At 42.5% G+C, this 24,499-nt stretch overlaps 1 protein-coding gene across 4 annotated transcripts; it reads left to right on the forward strand.

Moving 5' to 3' along the window:
- The first annotated feature begins 1,516 nt into the window (after positions 1-1,516).
- mdc1 (mediator of DNA damage checkpoint 1) lies at positions 1,517-21,432 on the forward strand. Of its 4 annotated transcripts, none has more exons than XM_036594727.1 (13): positions 1,517-1,564; positions 3,919-4,078; positions 6,517-7,080; positions 8,265-8,340; positions 9,835-10,778; positions 10,885-10,944; positions 12,220-12,501; positions 13,786-17,042; positions 17,483-17,665; positions 18,722-18,847; positions 20,512-20,622; positions 20,820-21,030; positions 21,383-21,432. In XM_036594727.1, exons 2-12 carry the CDS (start codon positions 3,940-3,942, stop codon positions 21,012-21,014), a joined length of 5,937 nt encoding a protein of 1,978 aa, XP_036450620.1. In that variant the 5' UTR covers positions 1,517-1,564; positions 3,919-3,939; the 3' UTR covers positions 21,015-21,030; positions 21,383-21,432. The 4 variants fall into 4 exon arrangements, with proteins under 4 accessions (XP_036450620.1, XP_036450638.1, XP_036450615.1 ...); XM_036594745.1 differs by lacking the exon at positions 21,383-21,432 and having other exon boundaries at positions 13,786-14,678; positions 14,784-17,042; positions 20,820-21,157; XM_036594722.1 differs by lacking the exon at positions 21,383-21,432 and having other exon boundaries at positions 20,820-21,157.
- The last annotated feature ends 3,067 nt before the right edge of the window (positions 21,433-24,499 follow it).

Genomic DNA, 24,499 nt, shown 5'->3' on the forward strand with positions numbered 1-24,499 from the left:
ATGAATATCTCCTCCATGTACCTTTTCCACAATTATATTTTGTTTAATATGTAATGTTTTTGTATGTATAATGTTGATATATATGTTTTTAGGCCAAAATCTTATCTCAAATCTATCTTAACACAATGTCTCAGGCATCAGGCAGCATATTAATAATGTTTTAATGCAATATGTACATTTTAATGTAATTGTAGAGTCAGTAAACTCTTCCTGGATGTCTGGTTCCTATCACCACCACTGTAAACAATTCTGACACTGGAAGTTTCTCTAGAACGGAGGCTTTCACATTGAACCTCTCTGAATGACTTGTTCACATGGCAACCATCTAACTATCCTGATATTTAGAAAAATCAGCAGAATTCCCCTTTAACCAATCCTAATCTAGTCACATAGCTAACTGCTGGTGATGGTGATAAACCTGAGACTTCTAAACCCTGAGTAGCAGAGAGCTGATGTGAATGAGTCCTTGCAGAGCTGTGTTCCAGCTACTTTGCATACCTTGCATAGCTGTTAATAAACCACAGATATGTCCAAGTATCAGGTAAGTGGTGATTAGACTGTGCATTGGACACATATCTGATATGTAATAATAGAAAATCAGCACTTTTGCATTCAGTGTCTTAATAAGCTGAGTTACACCGATCAGCCATAACATTAAAACCATCCTTGTTTCTACGCTCATTGTCCATCTTATCAGCTCCACTTACTATATAGGTGCACTTTGTAGTTCTACAGTTACAGACTGTAGTCCATCTGTTTCTCTGCATACTCTGTTTTTAAACACTGTGTCCACTCACTGTCCACTCTATTAGACACTCCTACCTTGTCAGTCCACCTTGTAGATGTTAAGCCAGAGACGATAGCTCATCTGCTGCTGCACAGTTTGTGTTGGTCATCCTCTAGTCCTTCATCAGTGGTCACAGGACGCTGCCCACAGGATGCTGTTGGCTGGATATTCTTGATTCTCAGTCCAGCAGTGACACTGAGGTGTTTAAAAACTCCAGCAGCACTGCTGTGTCTGATCCACTCAGACCAGTGCAACACACACTAACACACCACCACCACGTCAGTGTTACTGCAGTGCTGAGAATGATCCACCACCCAAATAGTACCTTCTCTGTGGGGGTCCATGGGGGTCCTGACCACTGAAGAACAGGGTAACAAAGTATGCAGAGAAACAGATGGACTACAGTCTGTGAACTACAAAGTGCTCCTATGTGGTCAGTGGAGCTGGCAAGATGGACAATGAGTGTAGAAACAAGGATGGTTTTAATGCTATGGCTGATCGGTGTGTGTGTGGCTGAAATAGTGGACGATTATTAAAGTTGGACACACCCCTTTAAGGGGAAAGGAAAACGCGCGGGGAAAATTTTAACAAAGTAGAACGTGTTTCATATACTGTCCAATCAAAAGGCGTAAAGCGCTAAGTGACGTGAAACACGGCCAATCGACATGGAGGATTTTGTAGCGGTTACCAAAGCAACCAATCAGCAGCGGCGTTTACGCGCAGGGCGGGCCCCGGTGTTCAGGAAGTTTGTTGTGGCGATCGGAGCTGAGGGGTGAAGTATGTTATGTTTTCATCAAATGAAGCGATGCCGCGCGCGTTTATGATGCAGATCAATAAGTGTTCAAATGTAAATCCGCTGCGTGTCGCTGCGTCTTTGTTAACCGCCTAGGTTTGATTTCTCAAGCGCTCGGATTTGGTTTAGCAGGTAGCGTGTATTGAAGCTAAGTAGCTCTCCTGTTTAGCAGCTGCAAAACCTTCATAATGTTTATGATCATAACTTAATGCACCGCATCAGAGAGCTGAATGAACTCTAAACGCAAAATAAACTACATTAGCATCGGTTACTGTTCAGTTTCCCGGCCTGGGCGCGAAGCTGAAGTTGGTTTCTTTTTCGACTTTTCCGTTCCACCTTAAATGGGGCAGCAGGTACACTGTGGAGCACAGAGGCGCCAGAATGTAACTACTGTACTGTTTAAGGTGGAACGTGACAATGAAAGTAGAAGCCAACTTCAGCTTCGTTGCCTGTTCTCTGCTTATGTACACAGTTAAAAAAGCTGGTTCTTTAGTAATGGGAATGGTTCTATTCAGAACCATGAATTATATCTAGAACCATTTCGTGCTTAAATGGTTCTGTGCATGGTGAAATGGTTCTTCAGATTGATGGAGAAATTGTTGCATATGAGTCTGTGTAAAACCTTTTTGAAAATGCACCAAAAAGGGTTCCTCTATTGTTACGAGCTTGACATCATAACAGCAGAAGAACCATTGTTGGTGCTATCTAGAACCATATAACATGTTTTCCATCAAACTGAAGAACCATTTCACCATACAAAGAACCACTGAAGTATGCAGATGGTTCTTAATAGAAGCTTCGTTGCCCGTTCTCTGTTTAGGTGCACACTTAGAAAGATGGTTCTTCAAGGGTTCTTTAGTAATGAGAATAGTTCCATTTAGAATCATGAGTTCTATATAGAACAATTTCAGGCTTAAATGGTTCTTTGCATGGTGAAATGGTTCTTTAGATTGATGGAGAATGTGTTGTATGTGGTTCTATATAGCACCAACAAGGGTTCTTCTATTGTTGCAAACTTGACATGATAACAATAGAAGAACCCTTGTTGGTGCTATATAGAACCATGTACAACATGTTCTCCATCAGTCTGAAGAACCATTTCACCATGCAAAGAACCATTTTAGTATGCTAATGGTTTTTAATAGAAGGTTCGTTGCCCGTTCTCTGCTTAGGTACACACTTAGAAAGATGGTTCTTCAAGGGTTCTTTAGTAATGGGAATAGTTCTATTTAGAATTGTGCGTTCTATATAGAACCATTTCTTGCTTTAATGGTTCTTTGCATGGTGAAAGGATTCTTCAGTTTGATGGAGAATGTGTTGTTTATGGTTCTATATAGAACCTTTTTCAAAATGGTTTTATATAGCACCAAAAAGGGTTCTTCTATTGTTACAAACTTGACATTGTAACAGTAGAGGAACCATTGTTGGTGCTGTATAGAACCATATACAACATGTTCTCCATCAAGCCGAAGAACCATTTAAGAACCACACTTAAAAAGGTAGTTATTCAAGGGTTCTTCAGTAAAGGGAATGGTTCTTTTCAGAACCATGAGTTCTATATAGAACAATTTCATGCTTAAACAGTTCTTTGCATGGTTGTTCTTCAGATTGATGAAGAATGTGTTGTTAATGGTTCTATATACCACCAACAATGGTTCTTCTACTGTTTGATATCATTACAATAGAAGAACCCTTGTTGGTGCTATACAGAACCATGTACAACATGTCCTCCATCAATCTGAAGAACAATTTCACCATGCAGAGAACCATTTAAGTATGAAAATGGTTCTGAATAGAAGCTTCGTTGCCCGTTCTCTGCTTAGGTACACACTTAAAAAGATGGTTCTTCAAGGGTTCTTTCGTAATGAGAATAGTTCTGTTTAGAATCATGAGTTCTATATAGAACAATTTCAGGCTTAAATGGTTCTTTGCATGGTGAAATGGTTCTTTAGATTGATAGAGAATGTGTTGTATGTGGTTCTATATGGCACCAACAAGGGTTCTTCTATTGTTGCAAACTTGACATGATAACAGTAGAAGAACCCTTGTTGGTGCTATATAGAACCATGTACAACACATTCTCCATCAATCTGAAGAACGATTTCACCATGCAAAGAAGTTCTTTTTTTCATATTTAAGTATGAAATGGTTCTATATAGAACCCATGGTAAACATCCTTTGAAGAACCATCTTTTTTTAAGTGTGCATTAAAGACTTTACAGTTTCCATCCATTTCAGTCCATTTGTAAAGTATCACCTACGTACAGTTTGTGCAAGACGTCTTCAAAAGCTTCTAAGATGTTCCACTGATGTTCTTTGGGTCATCTTACCCCGTCAGCCTCCTCAGGTACAGGTCCGCATGGATGCGACCCAGCAGATAGATGACTCCTTCTGTGAAGATGACACGGATGAAGAAAAGGAACCGTCAGGAGAAAAGAAGGAAAGAGAACCGCTGGCTGCATTGAAAGTGTTCAAGAACAATTACATCCCAGAAACAGGTGAGCGTCCAAACTACAGTGAGCCCAATACAAATGTATCCTTTGCTAGAGCACAGAACTGTAGTGTGACCAGATATGGTCAAATAAGCGTCAGGCGTATAGCTGGCGTCATGCATATATAATGTCGCGACCAAGGGCTGTCCCTTTTGTCCAGGGTCTGGACACTGGACACTTAAGTATCTCTAATATGTTCTGTGCTGTTGCCCTAATAACTGTCTGTAGTCTAAGTGCTTTAAAAGAATTAAAAGAATCGAAAAATATCAACAAAGAAATGAAAAAAGGATAAAAAGGAATAACAAAAAGACTTCAGCTGCTGAGTTCTTGTGGAAGGAAGGAAAAGGCCTTCGCTGCGTCCCAATTGCGCACTTAATACTAATACTAGTGTTGGAGTATGTAGTATGTAGTATAGTCACAAGTGTCAATGTTGAGTATACTCAAAAATCCACAATGCATACTTAGAACCAGTCGATTTTTGAGTGTAGTAATGATGGACACTCTTCACGGAAAGGGAGGAGCTTCTCGCGTCTGGAAAATTCTGAAAAAAATGGCGGACGGTGACGCGAGAGCAGCTGCCGTGGCAGCGCGACCAGAAATGGTGTATGAATTTGAGCTCATCCCAAATTTGTAAAACATTCTGTAAAAAAACGAGTTTTACTTACTAATGTTTTCATTTGTTAGCGTTTCTGTAAGAAACCTGTTTGAACGCACGTTAATTTGTTCAGTCTAGCTTGCTATGATGTGATGTGCGTTGTCATAGCAACGGTTCGTCACTCCATGTTAGTAAGAATGGCGTAGTATGTTAATATTTTGTGTACTAACCCGTCGAGCTCATACTATTAAGATTAGTACGCTGTGTATACTGTATAGTATTAGTGTGTGGTGCACAATTGGGACGCAGCCCTTCTCTTTATTGAGCATGAAGTGGCAAGATGGTTCCCGGTCAGCCACAGAGCGAATACCACCTCGAGACATCCCTTTTCATTGCCCTTTGGGGTGATGAGGTAATCACCCCACCCCTTTTTACACAATTCCATACGATTTTAGTCCCCATTATATCCAAACTTTACACCTTTTTTGGTAACCCTTAAAACCAAACGCCTCTGATGTCCTTTTTTTAAAAAAACACTCTGACCAGCCGTACCGGGCTCTTCCGTCCTTACAGGGCCGTCTTACACAACTTCTCCACATAAGTTCAGGAGTTCACTATAATTTATACTGTCATCTGGTACAGTTCCCTTTTGTGAGTTCGAGAGTTCATGCAGTCTATAGCCTGTTCCCCAATGTTACCTTTTTAGGAAACGCTCTAGTTAGCCAATATTTAGTTTATTGATTATTAATCAGGGAATGTTTTATTAAATCTTTCCCATCAATAACTACATATTGTTTGAGAGAGAACCAAAATCAAACCTGTTCTGTGGTGTTTGGCTAAGCTAACGATAGCTTAGTTAGCAGGCCAAACATGCCACAAAGCACAGCGCAGGCTTGGTTTTAGCTAACTGAAGCAAAATGACAGCCGTTTAAAGGACGTCTGTGCTGGTGTTAGAGTGAAAGGCAAAAAGAAGCTCGTTAGCCGTCGCTGAGTTGCTATCACGCTCTGACTTCTCCCTCTTTCTACCGGTGCCACTTAGCAGTGAGCTCCCTCACCACCAATCAGTGACCCCTCTAAAATATAAATGTGTTTATTTAGCTGTTCAGAATTGGAATAAAAAAATCTGACTAATTTAAAATACCTCCATCGCTTTGAAATACCATGATATACCTTATTAGCATTACACCGCCTAACCCTAGTCATAGGGCTGTTTCTTCTAAAAGTGCCTAATAAACATAACGTTTGAAAGCTTAGGTAGATTTCTTTCTAGCTAATTATCTTCAGTTACCTCCAGTTAAACTTGATTTGATTAGTGATTACAAGTGTGCATGTGTTTTATCAGAGCCAGTTTATGAGGAGTCTGGCCTCTTCCTATTTCTCCCGTTATATCAAAACATAACTGCAAAACGCCAGAGGGCGTTTAAATAGTTTCTGATCACTCGCCCAGAACTTTCCTTTAGTTTTAGAACGTAGAGCGATGTTTTATGCTGTTTTGTGTTTAGAAAATGAATGTATTATTTTATATTAAAGATGTTGAAGCATTTCTAAACCATTTTGCTCAAATGCTCCATCTTAACCCATTCATTTTGGACTCACTCAGGAGACCTTGCTGAGAGTAACTCTCCTCTCTACAAGTTCTCTGATTTTATGGGCATCAGTGTGCACAACACGCATTCTGCTCAGTGTTCCAGTTAGGAAAAGAGCATTCTCAGCAGAAATTCATAATAAATAAACAAATTCTGAGAATAAGCCTGGAAACCTATAACAGAGCTGCAATACAGGACTGTGTCATGAAAAAATGTACAGGCATTTTAAGTTTCTTAACTCTCTCTCTCCAACATATCCACAGAGGTGCCCCTCTACCAAGGAGAGAACGTTTTGGGCCGTGATCCCGCCTCTTGCTCCTTTCCGCTACAGGCCCGTTCCATATCCAGCCGCCATGCCGTCATCTCCATCACCTTCTTCCACGATAACAACCGTCGCCTCAGTGACGGGGACACCATGGAAGCGCTGCTGTGGGACCTGGGCAGCTTGAACGGCACCAGGAAGGGCCGGATTAAACTGACCCCTCATGTGCGTTATGCTCTGACGGAGGGGGACAGCGTGGTGCTCGCTGACCTGCCCTGCCAATACATCAGCCTTAAACATGCAGAAAGAAACGCACACACGGCCACAGCGAAGGAGAAGGGTCCGTCACCCGCCAAGAGTGGCTCAGAAGGAGGGATGGGCAGAGGAGTGGAGAACGGGGGGAAGAGGAGCGCGTTACCACCTGTGCCATTATGGGAGGATAAAGAGGCAAATCTTCAGTCACCTCAGAAGACCCCCAAAGAGCCAGAGAGGACGCTGGTGCCCGAGTCTGACTACGACTCAGATGGAGAGCAGGGTGGACGGAGAGAGAGGAGGAGGTTTCTGGGTAGGTGGCTGGACTGATTTGGGTAAAATTTCTACTCATTCTGCTAATTAGGCCACTTTTATTACATAGTCATCTGGGGCCGGAGTCACAGAAGTGTCTTAAGAAAGAAAATATTCTGAAATAATTGAACTAAATTGTTATTTTTTTCATCTCAAGACTTTTCTTAACTTTTCTCTTAAGAACATTTATGATAACAAGTGGTACTGTTGAAAAAGAAAGTATTTTCTTAACAAAGCAGACCACTTAAACTGTAACTTCTAATGAGTTTTACAACATATCGCTGCTGTCGGAACAAAACCTTGTTATCTCCAAAATGGCAACTTTACTTTCTTTACTTTTAATGTAAGTCAATGGAACCAGAACTTTTTCGGAGTAATTTTGGGCCGCTTCTTTTGGTCCATTCATCATGAAATTTACACACAATGTAAAGGACAACAGGTATTTTCAAATTATGTCAAAAACTGAAAAATGCCAAAAATGGAGATACAAGGTTTTGTCAGCAGCGATATAATTGTTAAAGCAAGATTTCCACCACCATTGCAGCCATGTTTGCTGAAGTTTTTCAAACATGTGGTTTGATTTTGTTTTACCTTCAATTTGCTGTCCTTCAGTGCTAATGGGCTTAAACTCGATAACCAGTTAATTGAAATTCGGTATAATTTCTGCTAATCTGTAAAGTGTCACACAGTATTAATGGTGTGCATGATAAATAACCTACAGTTTATGCACTAAAACAATCTAGAATTTCTTAATAAAATTAATAAAATAAATAAGATGTTTTAAACAGAATATTTGCATATTTGCATTTAAGAACACTGGGCCTTATTCACCAATATCTTCCTAAGTTTTTTTCATAAATTTGTTCTTGAGAAAGTTCCTTAGAAGATTCATGACGTGTTCTTGCCTTTGTGCTCTCGAGTTCGTGTAGTTTCTGTTCTTATCTAAGAACAAATCCCAAATAAGAAAACTTCGATAAATGTCAGAATGTTCATAAAAACTACCTGAGTTTTAAGAAGAAATTTCTTCTTAATGTTGGTGAATGAGGCCCATTCATATGAACTTCTTAGTGTTTGTCTTAAGATCCTTTACAAGTAAACACAATCCTTTTAACTGTATTCACACATAGTAGCGGGCTGTCTCTGAACTCTTCTCTTTGTCTCTGTCCCTTTAATTTATATCCTCAGACTCGGCATCCTCAGACCTGTCAAGCCCCACTTGTTCGACATTCCTGACGCCAGCAAACAAAGTCATTCCAGAGAGGTACTCTGCCAAAAACCGCAAATGGGAGTGGTGTGCACTTTCGAATTTACCTTGGGCCTTAGGGGCTGGCATTAAAGCTCTGTCTGTGTCTGTTTCATAGACTTTAAAGCAATAGTTTGAAGAGAAAAATCACAAATAGACTTGCTTATGTTTTCCTGATACTGTGTGACATACTTAAGCAATCGAACACGAGAGGGAGTGTGTTATCGCGAAATAACATCACGGCTGTGTCCGAAACTGTCATCACCACTGAGCAGCTTTTCAGTCGGCAGCTATGACAGAAGAACAGCTAAACAACCTGGAATCAGCCAGAAATGAACCTAATACCATTCGCCAAACGTGTAGTCTGATCTTCAGAGTCTGACCAAATCAGACTGAACCATAAAACTGCCGCAATATCAAGTTCAGCTCAGTTTTGTCAGTTTTTGCCAGATCAGTATTAATGTTGTTTTGTTCCAGCCAGTCTGTAAAGCATCTTACAGCCCATTTAGTTTGGCGAATGGTGTTGGGTTCATTTCTGGCTGATTCCAGGTTGTTTAGCTGTTCTTCTGTCACAGCTGCCGACTGAAAAGCTGCTCAGTGGTGATGACAGTTTGGGAATTTAGTGTAGTCTCATCTTCAGAGTCTGACCAAATTGGCTGTCGGTCAAATGTGATCTTAAAAGTGTCCATTTTCTGTTTGTGGCAAAGTAAGAAGTAAAAACGTTCAAATGGCTCGAGCGTCTCCTACAGCTGTCGAAGTCGTTGCTTAGCAACGGCGTCTCAGCGGAGTGATACAGTGTTTGTGAAAAACCTGTGATGTTATGGTGAAATAACAGCACAGTTAGAACGCTTCTCAACCAATCAGCTTGCGTGGCCGAAACTAACTGTTGTATAATGTTGTGTATAAAGTTGGAAAAAAGACCCAGCATAGCTAAAAACATTAGCAGTTGTGTCTTGGAGGCAAGTTTTGTCCATAGTTTTGATGCTAATCGGTGAAATATAAGCTTCCATTACTTGTTACCTCCATTAACCTTGTAGCTCCAGAGTAAAACTGAAGTAGCAACCACTGCAGCAGCTTGACATTTCGTTGCTGTCCAGTGAAAACCATGTCTCCCCATTTTTGTCGATTTTATTTTTCTACATCATTCCAACACACTTTACGTTGTGTGAAAACTTTATCATGAATGGACCGATAAAATCACTTGGAATAAAATCTCTTTACATTAACTTACATTGAAAAGTAAGAGTGTTTTTGCCTTCTCCTGTAAAGTTGCTACTTTGGAAATACTTGTTTTTCTTTGGACAGCGACAGTTTGCATTGAGGGGGGAATCTTGTGAAACTGGGGAAGTATTGCTCTAAAGTATTTTGTAATACATGTTGTGTTTTCTGTATTATATATATATATATATATATATATATATATATATATATATATATATATATATATATATTTGAATAGCTGTCCTGTATTTACCTCATGGCTTAAGAGAATTTCATGTAATCTTTCCCCAGTGAGGACGAAAGCTCGATCACCCCATCCTCGGCTGGGATGGGCAGATTTATAAAGAAAGAGAACCACAGTGAAGCCTCCTCAGACTCCCTCAAACCTGCCCTGCTGAACTTCAACATGGACAGTGACACAGATGGGGAGGAAGAGGATGCAGAGGTGAGGAACAGAAAGCCTGAAGTTAAGCCTGCTAACCCACCACAAGTGGACCCAGTTGATCCAGCCTGTCTCCATATGGACAGCGATACTGATGTAGAGGATGAGGAGATGGAGAAAACCAAAGGTCCAGAGACTGCAGCTGGAGTCGCACAAAAGGACATGGCTACTCCAGCTGGTCACGCCATGGACAGCGATACAGATGTCGAGGAGAATGAGCCTCGTAGAACTGAAACCAGTCTGCATTCTGGAAGCAAAGAACAGAAGACGTCCTCAGAATTCCACATGGATAGTGACACGGACGTTGAAGATGAGGACGTTCCCATGATGACAAAGCCGGAGAGGCCGGTGTCCGTACCCACAGCCAATCCTGTAGCAGAATTCCATATGGACAGCGACACTGATGCAGAAGTAGAGGAGAAGCCAACAGAAGCAATTAAGCTAATCTCAGACAGTGATACTGATGATGACGATCCATTCAAACCTACAAAGGGCAGAACTATTGAGAATGTGAAGGCTCTACAGGCCAAAACGGTGCAGCCTGACTCCAACAGTGACACAGATATGGAGGATGACATCACCGCAGCCAACTCTAAGCCACGTAAAGACACTGGGATTGCCCCAGATGCTCACTGTGAAAGTCCAGCTCAGGTCCAGCCTCCTGCTGAAAAAGCGCAGGGTGAATTCAGGATGGACAGCGATACGGATGTGGAGGAAGAAGAGGAGAAGCTTGAGGAGAGGGGTTCAGGAACAGCAGCAGAGGCTGTCCAGTCTTCTACACCAAGAGGAGCAGGTGGGTTTACTTTACTGTATTTACACTGTAAATAACTGTCACTCTTTGTTTAGCTCTGTATAAATGAAAAAACTTTCATGTGTTTGTGTTTCTGTGCTTTCTCCAGGTTTGTCCGAAGAGGATATGGAAACCCAAGCATTCGTCAGTCCGTCTCAGCCATTTAAACGTGAGTCGTTCTTTCTGACTTTTTCGGTTGTGGTCAAGTACGCCGTATGCCCCTGCTTCTCCAGCATTTCCAAAATTCAGTACACTCTCAGAAATAAAGGTAGTAAACTGTCACTGGGGCAGGACCCCTCTTGTAACTGGGGTGGGACCCTCAAGGGTACATCTCAGTACCTTTAGTCAGGGAACATAACTGGACCATAATCCACTGAAATGATATTGTCTAAGTTGTACTGCCTCCACACACCCCGTCTCGTCTCCAGGACTTTTATATTATTCTTCTGGTTTAAAACAGAGAACTGGTCCCTCTTTGCTGCACTAACAGCCTTTACTTTTCCGGGAAGGCTTTTCACTGAATGTTGGAAAATTCCTCCTTTGCAGTAAAATAAAGCTCTGCTGATCGTTCAACACAGTTTTAACAATAAATGGTCTTAAACACGAGTTAATGTAGCCTATATCTGCTAATTCACCCTTTAACCCTGAAGATTGGTGTGCAGACTGCTGGTCACCATAGGAACACAGACAACAGTCTCGCCTAGCTAGTAACTAGCTAGACGAACATCGATAATTTGGAGACGGATGGACTTATTTGCGTTTATAAGTTCTCAGCTGGAGAATCATCTGGTTTCCTGATAAGCTTCGGGAAGCTGAAGTCAGTTTCTCGTTCGGCAGCTTCTTGTTTGAATTTTCCCGTTCCACCTTAAATGTTGCTGCAGCTACATTCTGAAAACTGAACATTGAGAGACGTTTTACAAGAAACTGTTTTACTTTTGTGGAAACGTTTCCTGCCGGAGATGCGAGAAAAGTAGCTATAGCTGAGCTAAAGCTTAAAGCAGAGCAAAGTAAGTCTGCGTTGTCATTTATATTTGTTAGCCTATAATAGTACGTTAGCACATGCTGAGACATATTTACAGCCAAGATGGTAAAATGGACATATAATATTGTGGCTCCCAAGGTGGTTTGATTTTTGTTGAAAGAACAAAATGGCGCTTCTTAACATTTGGGTTGTGACCCCTGGCTTATGGTAATCTTAGGCTTGTATGTAGCTGTTCCACTAAATCTCTTTCTTCTGTTAAAGTACTTCTGTAGCTATGCACATGAAACTGAGTAGCTCTTTCAGCAGTGGACATGCATGAAAGTAGCAACATTCACTCATAAAAGTGGTGACTGGAAACCTTTGGAAACACAATGTCCAGTTGATTTTTGACTGCACTTACTCTCTCTCTCTCTCTCTCTCTCTCTCTCTCTCTCTCTCTCTCTCTCTCTCTCTCTCTCTCAGGGCCAGCTCTCCCCTCTCTCCTCCGATCCTCTGTCTCCCCTGGAAGCCGCAGTCAGGACAGCGATGACTTCACTGTGGCCGAGACTCAGTCCTTCGTGTCTGATGCTCTCGCTGCAGACGCCACTCTGGATGAGACGCAGCAGTCACTGAGGGGCTGTGGAGCTTCTCCCTTCCAGCTGGGCCTCTCTGACAGCAGCCACCAACAGCCAGATCCTGAAGAGCATGCTGGGGCTTTGGACCCATCCGAAGATGACTGGACCCTACAGCCTACCCAACCATATGGTATCTTTAACTATTTTACTGTGCTGTTCAAAGACTGGAAAGTAGGGCTTCATCTCTCAGTTTATTTACATGAATGGAAATTAAGAGATTGGTCAACCCCGTTTTGTTCAACATTCCTCACAGTCTGGCAAAGTCATTCCAGAATAGAGCACATGTGAACATAATGTGTTGATAAAAAAAAAAAATAGACCGACAACTAGAGATGACGCCTTAGTTTTCCACAACTTGCTTAGTAATATTAAATAATACATGAATTTAATATTCTACTCTCCTTTAAACAATAGATTACTGTAGGTTACTAATAAGCCATTAGGCTGCAGTAGAGCAAATTCCCCAGTGGCTGTGGTTTCCCTGAGTGCAACATACTGTAAACTTTCCATAAAGCTGAAGTGTCTCAGTGCCTTCAGATGAGTGATATTATTCGAATATAATACTTCATGGCTTTCCACAGGCAATTATCGCTGAATTTCAGGGCACCTCCATGACAATGACGAAAAAAAACCTCACTGTTTGTAATATGCAAAGCATGTGACTTTGGAAGTCGCTGCTATTAGCACACGCCACTTTTTGGTGCATCATTTAAAGGGAAGAAAAAGCCATGAACCCACACCAGCAGGATCTCACAAATGCACATGCTTGCAGTCACAACTTTCAAAGCGAGAGGTAAAATAACTTCCAAAAAATGTTGTTATTCACTATTATATTATGTGGTTTTAATAAAAGAAATGATCTAAATTATCTAAAGATATCAGCTGCAGCAGACTGTGTGTTTATGTATATTTGCTGGGGGGAGCTGGGAGGCAAGACAGTTGATAAATTGATAATCCAGATTTTTTAAACAAGAAAATACCATGCTAATTATTTTTAAATAGCTAGTATCTAGTGACACAGTTCATCAACTACTATAAGATAAATTGATGTTTCGAACGATCATGCACTCTGCTGTGTCCTCTTAAACAGTACAAGCCATATCACCCCCTACAGTTCCTGTAGTGTACTGCAACCTGTCAGATTGACCATATGGATCATATGAACAGTGCATTTGCTGTCAAGTAAACAGTTTGTTGACTTTTTTTTTGTGCTCACCGTTTCACGTTTAAATAATGGATACTGCTAACAACCTGTATGCATTTTCTTTCTTAGTCATAATTAATCCATTTGCTCTCTAGCGTGTATAATTCATATAATACACAGCCTTTTTATCACTTGACTGCCTCCTCAAATGGCACCTACTTATGTTTCCTTAACTAATCCTTCCTTGATATTACTGCTATTGTTTCACAGCTGTGAAGAATTTACAAGGCAAAGGAGCCAGTACTGAAGCCAGGCAGAGGCAGCTGGATCTGGAGGCTACACAAGCCTACGCAGTCGACATTGATAATGAGGAGGAGCAGACCCAGCCACTGAAAGAAGGAAATGATGACAGTGACACTAACGGGGTGCCTGACACTGGTGACAGAAGAGGAAGGGTAGTGGACGATGATGGGGAGGTGCTGGATTCGCATCCCTCCACTGCAGACACTCTGATCCTGGTCAGGAGCCCAAAACCAGAGGAGCAGACCCAAGCTTATGCTCTCTTTACTGCCCAAACTCTGCCACTTAATGAGGAGGAGGAAGAAGAAGAAGAGTTCAGCAGCGGACCTGGGCCAAGTGGGAGACTCTGCAAACGAAGGCAGATAGATGAAGAGCAAACACAGCCTATAGATCCTGGTGCTAAAACCCAGGTTGCCGTTGCTGAAACACTGCCTATGTTTGAGGAAGAGGAGGCGCAGGAGGAAGAGGACAGTACTGAAACCATGTCCAGCAGGAGATCCCTTAGGGGAGGAAAAGCTGAGGAAACGCAGCCTATTGAGCCTGGCGCTAGTACCCATGTTGCTGTTGCGGAAACACAGCCTGTGGGTGAAAATGAGAAGGAAGAACAGAGTGAAACTACGTTGGACAGTAAACCCCGTAGAGGGAGAAAGGTTGCTAAAGCTGAGCCAACACAGCCTCTTGAGCTGGATTCTAACACTGATGTTACTGTTGCTGAAACACAGCCACTGGAGGGTGATGAGGAGGAAGGTGAGGAAGAGCAACAAAGTGAAATCACATCTAGCAGAAGATCCCGTAGGGGGAGAAAGGTTGCTAAAGTTGAGGAAACCCAGCCTCTTGAGCCTGATGCTACCGCCCATGTTGCTATTGAGGAAACTCAGCCAATGTGTGAGGATGAAGAGGAACATGAGGAAGAACAGAGTGAAATCACTTCTAGCAGAAGATCCCGTAGGGGGGGAAAGGCTGCCAAAATTGAGGAAACCCAGCCTCTTGACCCTGATGGTAGCACCCATGTTGCTATTGCTGAAACACAGCCGGTGGGTGAAGATGAGGAAGAAGGACAGAGTGAAACTACGCTGGACAGTAAACCCCGCAGAGGAACAAAGGTTGCTGAAGCTGAGCCAACACAGCCTCTTGAGCTGGATTCTAACACTGATGTTACTATTGCTGAAACACAGCCACTGGGTGACGATGAGGAGGAAGGTGAAGAAGAGCAACAAAGTGCAATCACATCTAGAAGATCCCGTAGGGGGAGAAAGGCTGCCAAAATTGAGGAAACCCAGCCTCTTGAGCCTGATGCTACCGCCCATGTTGCTAAAGCTGAGGCACTGGGTGAGGATGAGGAGGCACATGATGAAGAGCAACAGGGTGGATCCAGGAGACCCCGCAGGGGGAGAAAAACTGCTAAAGCTGAGCCAACGCGGCCTCCCAAGTCTGATGCCAGCACCCGAACTGCTACTACTGAAACTCTGGATGGAGAAGAGGAGGCGCAGGAGGAAGAGCAGCAAGCTAGCAAGAGAAGCCTCAGGGGAAAAGGGAGAGGAGTGTCTGGTAAGGGCAGAGGAAGAGCTACTGCAGAGAAAGAGGGAAAGAGGAAAAGAGGAAGAGCCGTGTCAGAGGAAGAGGAGGACAGCGAAGAGGAGACGGATGGAGGGAGGAAGGGAGGAGGGAGAAAAAGCACAAGACAGAAGTCTAAAGAGCAGGAAGACAGGGACAAGCTGGAGGAGGAGAAAGAAAGGGAGACCCAAGAGGAAAGGAGAGAGGAGCGAGAGCAGAAAGAACAAGAAGAGAGGGAATGTTTAGAGAGGGAGAGAGTGGAGCATGAAGAAAGAGAGCTGGCTGAAAGGTTGGAGCAAGAGAGGAAGGAAAATGAAGAAAGAGGGCGGTTGAAAAAGGAAGAAGAGGAGAGGGAGAGGAAAGAAAAAGAGGAAAATCAGAGCAGAGAGAGAAAAAGAAAGGAAGAAGAGGCAAGAGAGAAGCTTGAAAAGGAGAGGAAGGAAAGAGAAGAGAGGGAGAGATTAGAAAAAGAAGAGAAAGACAGATTAGAGAGAGAGAGGAAGGAAAGGGAAGAGAAGGAGAGATTAGAAAAGGAGAAGAGGGAAAGGGAGGAGAAGGAGAGATTGGAAAAGGAGAAGAGGGAAAGAGAAGAACTTGAACAAAGACTTGAAAAAGAAAGGAGTGAACAGGAAGAAAAAGACAGATTAGAGAGGGAACAAAGGGAGCGAGAAGAGAAGGAACAAATTGAAAAAGAAGTGAGAGAAAAGGAAGACAGAGAACAAGAGGAGAAAGAGAAGAAAAAGAAAGAAAAAGGGGACAAAGATGGAGCGGAAAAGGAAAGAGGACGACTACAGGGAAAGCGTCGAGCGGGGCTGGTGAGGAAAGAAAAAGGAAAAAAGGAGGATGAAGAAGAAGAAGACATAGATGGACAGAGTGAGAATTCCAAAAGAAGGATGCTGGAAAAGGAAAAGGACACAGTAGAGACGGAAAAACAAGAACATGAAGGTGGGAAGGGTAAAAAGAAAGTGCAAGAAAAAGCAGAAAGTGAAGCGAAACCGGGTAGAGGTAGACGACCTACCAGGAAATCCACAGCGCCCCCTGCTGCCGCAGAGGAATCCGTGTCGGTAGATGTCCCGGCCAAAAGGACACGTTCACGTTCAAATTCCTCCAACTCAGTCGGTTCAGAGCAGTCTACGTCCACCCTGGATGACCAGACCAGAGGCCAAGGCCGAGGAAGGGGCAGAGGGAGGAAACCAGCCGAAGAAGTGGTCGATAACAGCAGGCCGTCAGGTCGAAGGAAAACCGCCACTGCAGCATCTACCGAGACGGAGCGGGATTCTGGTGCTCGTGTTCGCTCTTGCTCCAACTCCAGAAGCTCGGAGAGATCCAGCAGCAGCGCTGGAATCGGAACAAAGGATAAAGGAGGAAAAGGGAGGAAGAGTGTGAAAGTGGAAAAGCAAGAAGAAGGTCAACAAGGTTCAGCAGCTGCTGGACGTGGGAGGGGAAGAGGCGGTAAACGACTGGAGGCAGGCGATGTTAAAGTGGAGGCAACTGCAGAGGCCCACCGGGAGAAGGAGAGATCAGAGGCAGTGTCTGTCAATGAGGAAAGTGTTATAAGCCAAACCCCCAGCAGAGGGCGCAAGAGAGGTGCTGATACCACTGTGCTGGCAGCAGAAACGCCCCAGCCCACTCCTAAAACCCCTCGGCGGTCGGTAGCCGGTCCGACCCACAAGGTAGAAACACATAAACACCCCCCACACACACACCCCCACACCCCATATGTAGTCTGTTAGCTAAGAAGCTAATAGCCACCCTTTAGGATCATGCTAACTGCATACCTAATTCATTACACACTTACCTCAATGTCAAGTTGTATATATTTATGTGAGGGAGCTTTTGGAGGTAGACGTCTGGTTCCTATCACCATCACTGTGAACAGTTCTGACTGTAAGTTTATCTAGAACAGAGCATTTTACACCAAACCACTCTGAATGACTTTGTTGACATGTTAACCATTAGATTATGTAGAAATTTTGAAAAATTGGTGGAGTTCCCCATGTTCTGGCTGATTGACTACATTTGGGGTGAGAGGGAAACTGCAAACTTCCTCCTCATGTGCAAATTGTAACAACACACTGATGCTTTCAGAATCACAGACGTCTCTCCGTTTCAGGTCTTGTTTACAGGAGTGGTGGACGAGGATGGGGAGAAGGTGCTGGTGCGTTTGGGTGGTGGGCTGGCGAAGGGCGTGGGTGATATGACTCACCTAGTGACGGATAAAGTCCGCCGCACCGTCAAGTTCCTGTGTGCTGTGGCCAGAGGAGTGCCCATCGTCACCCAAGACTGGCTGACCAAGGTGAGAGATTTTCACATCTAATAATGTAATGAGAAACACATCTGCAGCATAAAGGTATGGATGTATTGTTTGTACTGAAATACACTGATCAGGCATAACGTTATGAGCACCTCCTTGTTTCTACGCTCATTGTCCATTTTATCAGCTCCACTTACCATATAGGAGCACTTTGTAGTTCTACAGTTACAGACTGTAGTCCATCTGTTTCTCTGCATACTTTGTTACCCTGTTCTTCAGTGGTCAGGACCCCCATGGACCCTCACAGAGCAGGTACTATTTGGGTGGTGGGTCATTCTCAGCACTGCAGTGACACTGACATGGTGGTGGTGTGTTAGTGTGTGTTGCGCTGGTCTGAGTGGATCAGACACAGCAGTGCTGCTGGAGCTTTTAAACACCTCAGTGTCACTGCTGGACTGAGAATAGTCCACCAACCAAAAATATCCAGCCAACAGCGTCCTGTGGGCAGCGTCCTGTGACCACTGATGAGGGAGTAGAGGATGACCAGCACAAACTGTGCAGCAGCAGATGAGCTATCGTCTCTGACTACCGACAAGGTAGGAGTGTCTAATAGAGTGGACAGTGAGTGGACACAGTGTTTAAAAACTCCAGCAGCACTGCTGTGTCTGATCCACTCGTACCAGCACAACACACACTAACACACCACCACCACGTCAGTGTTACTGCAGTGCTGAGAATGATCCACCACCCAAATAGTACCTGCTCTGTGAGGGTCCATGGGGGTCCTGACCACTGAAGAACAGGGTAAAAGGGGGCTAACAAAGTATCAGAGAAACAGATGGACTACAGTCTCTAACTGTAGAACTACAAAGTGCACCTATATAGTAAGTGGAGCTGATAAAATGGACAATGAGCGTTATAATGTTACAACGATCAGGCATAACATTATAAGTGTTACTTCTATAGTGAAAGATGTTTTTAAGGTGCTGCTGAATCTGAACTGACCACAAATTCAGTATTACAGCATTTTAACAAACTTAACAAAGCATCTCTCTCTTTCTTTCTCTATCTGTCTTTCTCTGTCTCCCTCTTTCACAGTGTGGTAAAGCAGGGAGCTTCCTCTCTCCTAATGAGTTCTTGGTGAAAGATCCTGAGCAGGAGAAGAAATTTAACTTTAACCTGCAGGACTCTTTGAGAGCGGCCAGTCATCAACCCCTATTACAGGTACTTTTATTGCTTTAAACCTCCATTTCCAGGCAGTAGTGTTGTCTCGATCAGCCCGGACCTCACTTTTACCTCCCAATACTATGAAAATGTGTGCCTGGGAAGCCCTGAGGACCGGTTAGAGAACTTCTGGTCTAGATCCATCGCACCACCAAGATGGCATTAGCCCTTCCTTTTCGTGTATACATGTTAGGAACACCTGTACAGCTGCTTAGTCATGCATTTATTAGCGATACACCTAAATTTGGGCAACCAAAAAGTTGCTGCTGAAAATAGCACTTTCGGTTTTCATCCAAAGTTCAAACTGCGGTATCACAGTGGAAAATAAATAAATAAAGTATTTTTAAAAATCACTTATTATGTTGCATGATTTAGACCCTAGATATTTGTAAGGATTATGCTGTGATCTATTTAAACCCAAGACATTAATTAATATAGAATAATAAAAAATACTTTTTACTTTAAGCTTTTTTTTCTTCAATTTTTTAAAGATCTTTATTTCGTTTACAGTAAAGTGTAAAGATTTAGATTTATCATCAATTTCATTTAAAAAACAATCCTGTCCCATGTTTTTCATGCCACCACTGAAACACGAAACACAGAGGTTTAGTCTGTAGGTGGAGCCTTATTTTAGCCACACCCCTGTATTTCAGGGCAGGAAGTAAGACTGCATCCCTGTCCCTCATGGCCACATGGTGAGCAGTTAGATCCCATTGTTTTGAAGTAAATGTGTCCTAAACTCTTTAAGTCAGTGTGGAACTATGAGAATTGTCACTAGTGAAGCACATACTTTGTACAGTCAAGTAAATCTTTTGTGTTTTAATGAAAAATGTTATGATTTTATGTGTGCACAACTGTTCAAAGCTGCATTTGCTAGTGATAGGATTATTTTGGTGGTGACAGAATTGAATATTCAATCATTTATTTAAATAAAATAAACATAATTAAGGTACAGGGTCACTCAAAGCGAAATGATTTTAGTCTGAAGTCCAAGTCAGTTAAAAGTGCAAAATGTGTTTTGAACTCTGACTTTGAACCAGTTTGGTAGAATGATCCTTAAGGTTGTTTATGGACATTTATAATCGTAAAAAGTGAAATTAAAACATGCGACATGAAAGGACAGCTCGGATGATAAGTACTATTCTCACTATTGTTAATATTATTAATATTGCTTCTATTCCTATTATTATTTTCTCTGTATGTATTCTGATTGTCTCTCTAAATAAAGAAAAGATATAAAATAAAAATGTGAAATAGTGACGCCGTTCCTGTGCCCTTCACTCTCCTGCAACAGTCAGCGCAGATGTGTTCAAACAGTTAAAGCGGTAGTAGAGCAACAGTGTGGTGGGGGGGGAGTTGACCACATGGAACTATTTCCTGGTTTCTACAAAGGACATTAGACAAGCTAGTTGTAATCGCTGTTCATCCCAGGTATCTAGATATGCAGACTACAGTAAAACAGAAGCAGAAACGAAAGCCCACGCTAATATCGTGTCTAAACTCAGTTTAATTCGCTTTTCTGTCTTTGTCAAGGACCTTTGATTTCATGGCACATACTGTAATCATTTAAGTAAGTTTACTTTATGCAAACTGTTTTTATTTGATCAATAACAGTGAATTCGGGCTGCTCTGAGGTTTCAGTATTAAGTGTCTTTTCTCTACAGGGTTATGAGATCCATGTGACGCCCTCTGTGAAGCCTGAGCCAGTTCAGATGAAGGACATCATCACCTGCTGTGGTGCACGCTACCTTCCCAAGATGCCCACTGCTCACAAGGTGACAGCATACACAGTCTTCTTCACACTCTTAAATTCATCATGGAGCGTCCTAAAAACATGGCATTTGACCTGGTTGGTGATGCCACACATCGGCGGCAAACATCTGAGTGGCAATCTGCAAGTTCTGACTAATCGGAAACAAACGTTTTCTTGAAAATCTAGGTTTGACCAACGTTCCTCTCTTTTCTCTTTAAGGCTCAGGTGGTGGTGGTGTCCTGTGAAGAGGACAGAGCTCTGTGTAATAAGGCCCTGAGTTTGGGTGTCCCTGTGGTCAGTGCCGAGTTTCTGCTGACCGGCATACTGCAGCAGAAAGTGGACCTGAAGACGCATGCGCTCTCAACTTCTCCCTCTGCTGTTTCCAAACCTGCCACCCAGGGCCGCAGGAAGTAGCCTGGTGGCAGAAATGGTCAGCTCCTCTTGGACGCAGGATCTAATGCAATTTTTCTTAATCACGCTAAGTTGCTGTTAACTGTGAAGAGATAATCCTCTGGTCATTTTTTTAAGCTTCTCCTCAAATAAACATGAAAAAAAGAGAGGAGTATCGTTGCATTCTCAAAAACCTTGTGTGTAATTTAATTTCTTCGCCACTGTTAAAGGCAGAGCCAGACTGCGCCAGTCTTTTGTTGGTATATGTAGCCCTGTTTTAATGACCTGCCTCAGTGAAGCTCCTTTCTTCCACAAGGGGGCAGCACAATGTATTAAAATGGATGTCCGTGAGACCACCCGATACACATTTTCTTATCCGCTTATCCTTCCAGGTCGCAGGAGGAGCTGGAGCTTATCCCAGCAGTCATTGGGCGGAAGGCAGGAAACACCCTGGACAGGCCGCCAGTCCATCACAGGGCAGGCACACGGACATATACAATCACACACACACCTAGGGGTAATTTAGTGTGTCCAGTTGTCCTGACTGCATGTCTTTGGACTGTAGCAGGAAACCCACGCAGACACTGGGAGAACATGCAAATTCCACACTGAAAGGATTCCCCTGGTCGCCCGGTCGGGGAATCGAACCCAGGCCCTTCAGTGGTGAATGACTGGGTTTCATTAGCAAGGCATGTCAGACAACTAGCTAGCTAGCTGTGTTTGGTGATGTGCTAACTATTTTCTGTGTTAACTGTGCTAAGCTGCTCTAGTTTGCTAGTCATGGGTCCATTTTTCCTTATTTTAGGTACATTAGCTACAAATAACACTGGTTATTGTACAAAAGCCACCCTAGAAATCGCAGATGTGAAACTAGCACAGTAGAGCTTACAGGACGCGACTGCTCACGCTGGATTCGGGTGTGATTTCTCCAAAATGTGTGAGTTTAACAGATTTTGAACAAGTTTTAACAGACTTTATCCTGAATTTACATCTGATTTTGTTTTTTTCCTTACTTTATTCTTCCTCTATGCTTTCATTAATTGAAAACTATTTTAATAATTTTTAAGCTGTGCCTGCTGGAGTCTCATCTGTTTTGTGGACGGATTTAAGGCCGATGCTATGAGGAAATTGATGTATATGTTTAATATGTTGTTTGTTATGTGGTCTCTGTGTAAAGGGCTTTAGGATTAACCTTTTCAACTCCTTGAGACCACCGGTGGTTCCAAAACGGATTTAGTCATGTCCTTCATAACTTTCATATTTCATAAGCTACATTCAAAAGGTGGGGGTCGTATGAGAGCTGTAACTGTCTTCTTTCCAGTCAAATAGATGGGTGATGTAATTTTAAACTCTTATAATAAAAGAAGCTGAACTCACAATTTTGTTTGTCTACTGAAAGTCGACCCATTTTTCCACAAATCTGGGCTATAAACTATAAACAGATGGCGTCTCTTCAGTGATCTGCTCTGTAAACATTATTGTATAAAATAATACAAAGAGCGTCTAAGATTTTTGGCTTTCCGCAGTAAATTGTAAGAATATAGGAATATGTGTATGATCATAAAACATATTCTGTTAATTTGAAAGGAACTTAGTAAATAAAATAAAAACTGACATTTATTTCATGCAGTTACTGAATAATTTGCCATGATTTGGTCATGTAAAGTCAGATGGACAAACCAAAGTATACCCTGGTTAATGCAGGGGGACGACTAATATCTTAAGAGAACAGTGTATTATGGACAGTTTATCCAGGCTAAAGAAAAACAGGATGAGCACAAAGCTTGACTAGGTGGCTCAGGTTGGGTTTAGTTTGAATAAAATTTGTCGGGTCCGACTCAAATCTGGGTTTGGACAGAAAGCTATTGGGCTGTGCTGTTTATTAAACACCAGGGCAGAAAGGCACATGAAAAGAACCAAACTCACGGTGGAGGTCACCACCAGCAACTGGATTCACCCTGATAGTAGACCCACCCCTTAACACAAAACGCACAACAACTCACATCCCCCAACACAGAGTAACACAAATAACACATATACATACCTTCAAACTAAAAAAACAGCGACATTAACAACAACAGTAAGTCCCTTTCTCAGAGGTGCGTGGCTTCCATGATCCTCCTGGCGTGGTCATCAGCATGGTCACACCTCACGAGTATGTCATAATAATAACTCAGGCTGTATTCAAGTGTCAGAAACCAGGAAATATCAGTTTTCCAACTAAATTGCACTCGAATGGCCGACTGTTATGTTTACAACTTGTGATTCTAGATCGGGGTGTCAAACTCAACCAGTGAAAGGGCCATATTAAAAATCTCATCAAATCTGCGGGCCAGAAGAAAACATTTTTTTATTTAATTTTTTATGAATGTTGTGCCATGACCCCAACTGGCCACTGCTTATTCACAATATGCTACAACTTCAACAGCAAGACACAGACACTTTTAGTAGACCTTGAAATATTAAATGAACACTTGAAATATTCAAAATGTAAATGTCCCCAGGAGCTCAGTCTTTTAAACCTGCCTATTTGCTTGGAATAGACATCTGGTATCCTTTCTTTGCTGCAAGTTCATTAAGACTCGGGCTCAGTTTCTGAGCTGCTGTTAAGTGTTTTATGGGTTGAACTGCATCTGAAATACATTTTGGTGATATGACTGGTGTGGAATTGTGTAGAATTGTGTAGAACTGAGGTGTAACCGCTGTCCCATAGATTGTTGTTGGAGTAGGAGAATCGGAGCACATTACGTTGCAGTGCATGCTGGGAACTGTAGTGCAGCGCTTTGTGAAATGGACAAATATTAATAGAACATTCAAATACTTCTGCGGGCCGGATCTGGCCCACGGGCCTTATGTTTGACACAGGGGTTCCTGATGGTACACAAGTTACGAGATGTAAAATATAACGAGACCTTCAACTTTTTGCATGAGTAAAAAATGCTGAACTTGTAGTGAACATAAAAAATACATTCCTGATTCTATTAGATCTAATTGCTTTTTATTAATGTAAAGAAAAAGCAGGATTATATTCTCCCGACCTCCATGCTTTCTTTTTTCTGCGTAGTATGCGTACCTTTGAACAAGCATCCGAAGATATATTTACTAGATAACCCTCTGGTATATTCAACCCTCTGATGAGCACCCAGCAGCACTGCAGTGTCTGATCCACTCGTACCAGCACAACACACACTAACACACCACTACCACGTCAGTGTTACTGCAGTGCTGAGAATGATCCACCACACAAATAGTATCTGCTCTGTGAAGGTCCATGGGGGTCCTGACCACTGAAGAACAGGGTAAAAGGGGGCTAACAAAGCATGCAGAGAAACAGATGGACTACAGTCTGTAACTGTAGAACTACAAAGTGCTCCTATATAGTAAGTGGAGCTGATAAAATGGACAATGAGCGTAGAAACAAGTCATAATGTTATGCCTGATCTGTGTATAGTCATAATAATGAGATTATTAGTCATCATTATGAGATGAATGACTCCAGTGTTTGAATT

This window comes from Colossoma macropomum, unplaced genomic scaffold (genome assembly GCF_904425465.1).
Source record: "Colossoma macropomum unplaced genomic scaffold, Colossoma_macropomum, whole genome shotgun sequence".
NCBI lineage: Eukaryota > Metazoa > Chordata > Actinopteri > Characiformes > Serrasalmidae > Colossoma > Colossoma macropomum.

Bases quoted from the DNA above. Each gene is read 5' to 3' on its own strand.
- mdc1 (XM_036594727.1), top strand. From the start codon at position 3,940: ATGGATGCGACCCAGCAGATAGATGACTCCTTCTGTGAAGATGACACG. The intron at 7,081-8,264 runs GTAGGTGGCTGG...TTATATCCTCAG, and splicing joins AGAGAGGAGGAGGTTTCTGG to ACTCGGCATCCTCAGACCTG. The intron at 17,043-17,482 runs GTAGAAACACAT...TCTCCGTTTCAG, and splicing joins TAGCCGGTCCGACCCACAAG to GTCTTGTTTACAGGAGTGGT.